This window comes from Denticeps clupeoides, chromosome 5 (genome assembly GCF_900700375.1).
Source record: "Denticeps clupeoides chromosome 5, fDenClu1.1, whole genome shotgun sequence".
NCBI classification, from domain to species: Eukaryota; Metazoa; Chordata; class Actinopteri; order Clupeiformes; family Denticipitidae; genus Denticeps; species Denticeps clupeoides.
The window spans coordinates 31,072,170-31,078,169 of NC_041711.1; the positions used below are offsets into that span (position 1 = coordinate 31,072,170).

General features: G+C 48.5%; 1 protein-coding gene across 3 annotated transcripts in view; it reads right to left on the reverse strand.

The window, feature by feature from the left end:
* LOC114789961 (nuclear factor of activated T-cells, cytoplasmic 1-like) overlaps positions 1–5,512 on the reverse strand; it is a 49,247-nt gene extending 43,735 nt beyond the window's left edge. For 2 of the 3 annotated variants that reach the window (XM_028979467.1, XM_028979465.1), the window contains exons 1-2: positions 5,160–5,512; positions 1,075–2,164 (exon numbers count right to left, since the gene is read on the reverse strand). In XM_028979467.1, coding sequence (XP_028835300.1) covers positions 1,075–2,164; positions 5,160–5,256 — 1,187 coding nt within the window. In that variant the 5' untranslated portion in view covers positions 5,257–5,512. Of the gene's footprint in view, positions 1–1,074; positions 2,165–3,361; positions 3,544–5,159 lie in introns of all 3 variants that reach the window. The other variant, XM_028979466.1, reaches the window with a different exon arrangement.
* Positions 5,513–6,000: the final 488 nt, after the last annotated feature.

Here is a 6,000-nt window from a genome sequence, read left to right on the forward strand (position 1 = left end):
ATACCTTCAGCTCTAGAAATCCTCTATGTAGGAGTGTTTTTTTATTCTCCCAAGAAAACATATAGAAGTCGGAGCTTGTTTGTGTGAATATCTCAGCAACAACTGGAGGCCAATCCTTCCCCTGTGAAGATATCTAATGAAAACAAACGCTCGCAAGACAATATTTCACCGCTCCGGATGTCTGTTAAGCATAAAGCTTGTGACCCAAGTGCCCGCGTGAAAGCAATCTCTGGCATCCTCTTGGAACTTTCGGTGTGCTTGTTGACCCAAAACGAACCAGTTTCCCCCTTCTGTCCTTTATCGGGCTGGTCAGACATCGTGATATCATTTTGAAGGGGGATGTCTGGGTGTGGGGGTGGGCTGGGTGGGGGCTGCGTCATGCCAGAGAACATCCCGACACCCCCGCCAACGTGCAGAGCAGCTGTCACCATCACTTCCTGCCCTGCATTATCTTAATCGAACACTTGATTTCCAACAGGAAAGCGTGGCAGAAGCGGAAGAGAGAAAACGCACACAGATTGGGTTGCAGGGGTACGAGACGGTTGTCCTGATGACAACAAAGTAAAAACAAATCTGACTCAAAGACAACAATCGCAAGAATTTGTGTGTGCGAATGTGTGGGAAAAGTGTCTGTGTGTGTGTGTGTTTGTGTACAAGTTACTATGGTGACTATGGGCACATGTTCTCCCTTGCTCTGCCTGCAAAAAATATGATTTAAGAAATGTTTTTGATCTTCAAAGAAGACCTGTGTTGGAAGCATTTACTGACCATCTCTGACAGCTGTCTCCATGCACCTTGATGATAAAAATGTAATTTATGCTCAACAATAGAAGGAAAAAAAAGAATAGCATAAGATACATTTTGCACTTTGATGGAGCGCTTTGCTTTTTTCTTCAAATAACTTGGACGTCAAGCCCAACTTGTTCATAATTGCTCATAAATCAACGTAAACTCTTTTATGCACAGCATCCAGACTTTACTGTGCCAAAATATGATTTGTTGCATTAACCTAATACTTTTTGCTATTTTTTTAGAGCTGTGATCCTAAGAAGGTAAGGATAGGGTTATGATTACCTGAGGTAAGGTTTGGGCTTAGACCAGGAGTAGGGGTGCGGGGGCACATCCAGGAATCCTCCACAGTAGCTCTCCCTCTTGAAGGACATGCGGCTGGAATAGTCCTCTTGGCAGATGTCTGCACCTGAGCCCAGGTCGTCTCCTCCGGGCTCCACCTTCAGGCTCATGCTGGGACTGTTGTCCATGTTGGTTTTGCGGGACTTTACAGGGATTCCCTCCCCCAGGTCGCTCACGCCGTCTGTGGTTAGCGCATTGATGGCTGCCACGATCGCTGAGTTGGTGTACTGGTTGGTGTTGGCGATCCAGTTGTCTTCTGGCACGCTGAGCCTTGGCGAGCCCCTTGGGGATGTTGCTGGGGAGTGGTTGGGTGAGTAGGAAGGCTGCCTGTAGGGGGCGCCGTTCAAGCTGTACTTCCTCTTGCCAGCTCCTCCACCAATGATGCCGTTAGTGCCGCACAATGGAGAGTTGGAGCGAGAGCCGCGAGGAGCCCCTGTCCAGCCGTCATCAGCAACCACGCCCGTGTGGGGTGAGTTGGATGGGGACTGTCGTGGGGAGGAGGAAGAGCCTGCAGCTTGGGTGCATGGCATCATTGAGGATGAGCCCTTGGGTGACACACAGGGTGACTGCCACGGTGAGTTCTGCGGCGAGTTGTCGTAGTTGTAGAACCCCGACTCGTAAGACGAGGCCTCAGAGTTGCAGCTTCGTGATGACAGGCTACTAGCCGGACTCAGACAGGTGGGGTCCCGGTAGCCATCGGCGTTGGGCAGCGTCAGCGTTACAATGGAGTTGACCCGTTTGGCCATGGGGTCCACGCTGCTGCTCTCCTCCACTTCTTCCTCAGGGTACTGGCTGTAGGTTGTGATCTCGATTCGGGGGCTCTCCAGAGGAGGTGCCCCATTGGGCCGTAAGCCATGGGGCAGATAGTAGCCCGAGGTCAAAGTGTCTTCGTGGATGGCGTAGCCCGTCTGGTGGCAAGACGTGATGGAGATGACCGGACTGTTTTGCAGGTTATGGTACTGGGTGGCCAGACAGGGGTTTCCCATGCCAAGGGGCAGGGACAGGCTGACATTTGGAGTATAGGTTAAAGCATCTGCAATGTAGAGAGCAAAGAGGGGCAAGTCATGACTTGGTGTCGGAAACCACAGAATGGTACTGCAATTACAAATGAAGCCACATTACAGACGTTGTGAAAGTCCATTCACTGCTGAATATACGGTGCTGTAATAATTGTATGCAATATGCCGAGTCTCCACTAATCAAACAGTAAGGGTTGATAAGGGTTGCTATCTGGCTTTCCTCAGAAAGAAAACACTCATTTGAATTTGTAATAGCGCAAGTTGCGAATTCAGTTTTCACAAAGGTTTTGGGGAAGGGCGAAACCTTAAAAAAAATGCATGTGTGGCCCCTCTATGGCAAGCGGCTCGGTGGATACTCAGCTTGACTGATGGCTTCCTTCAGCAAGTGAATTAGTGCTCTCCCTTGTGGATCACTTGTGGATGGCACTTTGCATGCTTCAGAGTTAGTGATCCAATCAGTGAGTTTTACAGCCGCCCCGGCAAAGGCATAATACACCCACGCAAGTACACGTGCGCGCGCTTGAAAGGCTCGACCCCCCTTGCATTCACATGCATTACACGCACATACCTGCATCCACGTGCAACAGACATACAAGCATCTCACAAGCCGACTGTCAGTTGTTTTTCATATTTTGTGTTTCTGGAAAAGCCAAACAGCAAAGAACAGTTCATCCTTAGAGTAGGAAAATGATCTTGTGGCGGTCCCCTTTACCTAGTGTTCTATATTTGTTAACCACAAGCTACGCAAACAGGACACCACGTGAAATGATGAACCTGTCATGCACCACAGAATACGTGGGCAGACTGTCTAAAATTAGTTTATGACAGACTATTTCCAGAAACAGTTGCAGCTGAAATATAAGCTACTTGAACCTTCTTGAGAGCCTTTTCTTGGTCATTAAAACAATATGTTTGACATAAATCCATTTCAATGCATTCAGAATAAAAGACAGACCCAGTCAAAACATCCACTTTTGCTAACTGTTGAATTGTACAAAAAAAATGTAATATCATATACAACAGAGCAGATCTTAGTATGATCTGTGCATAGAACAGATATTAGATTTTACCCCCAGTTACACCACAAAATAAATACCAGAAAGCCCATAATTCCATGTTCAGGTAGGCAAACGCAGGCAAACACACCGCGAACACAAATAAATGCACATCAAAGTAAAGAGCCCTGCAACCATGGCACCTCAGCAACACACCTCTCTCCTGAGTGGCCTGGCCTCCTCGGCTGTATTCGAACAGAATGTCGAAGTCGAACTCGGGCTCGCCAGAGACAGAGGTCATCTTGAGCTGGCTTCTGGAGCTGACTCGCCTCGGCCACCTCTCAGCAAATCATGTTATGTGTGTACCTGCGCAGCGATACTCACATACTTCTTGCATCCTGTTTTTTTTAAAACAGCCGCACGAGAGGGTGTGCTTATCTCCCCCTCTGCCCTGTGACGTTAACCAACAGACTGTCTGCCCATGCTTTATATACACAAGTTTTTTTTTTTTTTTTTTTAAGCTAAGCACCAAAATGACTTCATTCGTAAACAAATATTGAAATCGGTTCAATGTTTTATTTACAATGTTGACTGCAGAAAAAAAAATTCAATTCAACGAATAGGGTTTACTAAGGGTTTACGGGGCAAAAAATTATTACAAAAATATGATAATTGTGTTTACGACACTGTTGTACATGGCAAACAAACTACTTCACATTTAGTCAATTTACACAACAAATAAATAAATAAAATAAAATTCAAATGAGCGTCCCTAATACTGACGTACACACACAAGCACATGGTGCATTTGACTGATTGCTCTGCCTTTACAAGTTTGCATTTTCAGCTCCACTGATTGAGCGAGCTCTCAAACAAGAAGCACACCAGCATGCAATGTACAATCAAGGTCAGACATAAACAATACGACGGAGATGAAGATGAATGACGTCTCGGCTCCTGGTTCCTCGGTTATAGCCGCTAAACCACGGAACTGACACCCTCATTAGTGATGATGCCCATCTCTGAATTCGCCACGTAGACCTCAACAGGGGGGGGGGGCTGTAAATAAATGATAACCTGCGGTACCATTCAGGTTGGAGATATTAAAAACATGTTTACCACTGGTTCCACCTCCTCCTTCTTTCTGGAGGCCTGGAGGGTCTGTGGGGACTGGGAAGAACACCGAACCCGCGACCGCAAGTGAACTTGTGGAGAGGGGGGCGGATTTACAGGAGGCGGCTTGGGCAGATGGCAGAGGAGCTTTACTACTGGCCCGGGCCGCCTAATTGTGGGTGTCTGGACGAGGTGCGGGCAGGAGCCGCCACAGGGAGAGTGGTTTTGGGGGGTTTAGGCTTGGAGGGGGAGAGGGGAACGCATAAATGCACTCGTCAGCACACTGGCGAAGGCTGAGCGGGGAAGCATCTACCCCTGGCCAAGAGAACTCCCCCACCAACACCCATGGGTCTGCTATCAATTATGAGGCTTACAACTCAGCAGCAGCAGCGATGAACAATAATACCCCCTTCGCCACTGCCCGAAAAAAAGAAATCCAAACTCCTCAGTCCATGACATCAGAATTGGATCTGAATGGCATACGAATTAAGTGTCACAGATATGTGTACGCTGCATGCTCCTGGTCCGGTCCAGAACCATGCATGCCTCCTTCACACAATAATCCCCTTTATGACACTGCAGCTGCAGTCAGAAAATTCCAACTCAGTGCACCCAAGGCCAAACGCACCAGAAGCACGACGGGCCGTAGTAAGCATGGTCATTTGTTATAACGCATGAGTTTATGGTTTATTACGGTTTTGTCAACTGAAACACGGGGGACTGGTGGGTTTCACCGACATCAAACGGCAATGCAATCAACTTTTTTACAGCCACAGGCAGCGTGGAGGACACCTATTGGCAAGCGGCTGGCAATGTGACACGCCAAAGTGACGCGAAAAGAAGCGCCTCCGCACCTCTGCAGGGGTGAAGGGTGTAAGGTGAAAGAGGAGGACGCTCCTACCTTCCTCGGCAGACTTCATGGTGGCGGTGTCCGCGGAGGGGAAGCGCGGTCCGAAGTTAAATCTGGGCTTGACTCTGAGGCAGCTGGTGTCCTGCATTCAACTCGCGAAGCTAAGCAACAATATCAAGACTTAAAAAAAAAAATTAAATAAAACGTTCAGGCGGCGCTTCCCGGTACTTTCTTATTACTAAAGATGAGTGCATCTGCCGGTCGAGCGAATAAATTTCATTCAGTGGAGCCTGTCGTTTGTTTCAACCGTATGAAGCCCCAGAGCGGTGCTGCTGCGCTTCACAGGCGGGCAGGCGCTCGGTCGCCGCTCGGGCTTGTTTTCTGGAAGTGGGACTTTTGGTGAAGTGACTCCCTGTGTGCCGTGTGACGCAGCGCCCGGGCGCTTTTAAAGCTGGAAAACACCTCGCGCGCCCGCCCCGCCCCTCGGCGAGTGACGTCACGCCGACCGCGCCAGCTCGCGCCGCGCGGACGGAATCTCTCGGCGCGCGGGTGGCCCGTCCGTCCCCGCGGACGAGTTCCGTCCCCACGGTAATGTTTTTGGCCAGGCCGAGTTTACCGATAGTTTGTCTATCTTGCAGTAGTGGTCTAGCGGTTAAGGAAGCGGCCCCGTAATCAGAAGGTTGCAGGTTCGAATTCACTGACGTGCTCTATCTTTCTTTGTTGGCAGTATATGTGGTATGCTGGTGTCTTCCTCTTGTAAGTCGCTTTGGATAAAAGCGTCTGCAAAATAAAGTAAAGTATAGTAATACATTTGGTTATTGCAGCTCAAATGCTGCCTCTTTTTCTAGCTTTCTGTATAAATAATCGATTTATAAAAAATCTATGTATCTAC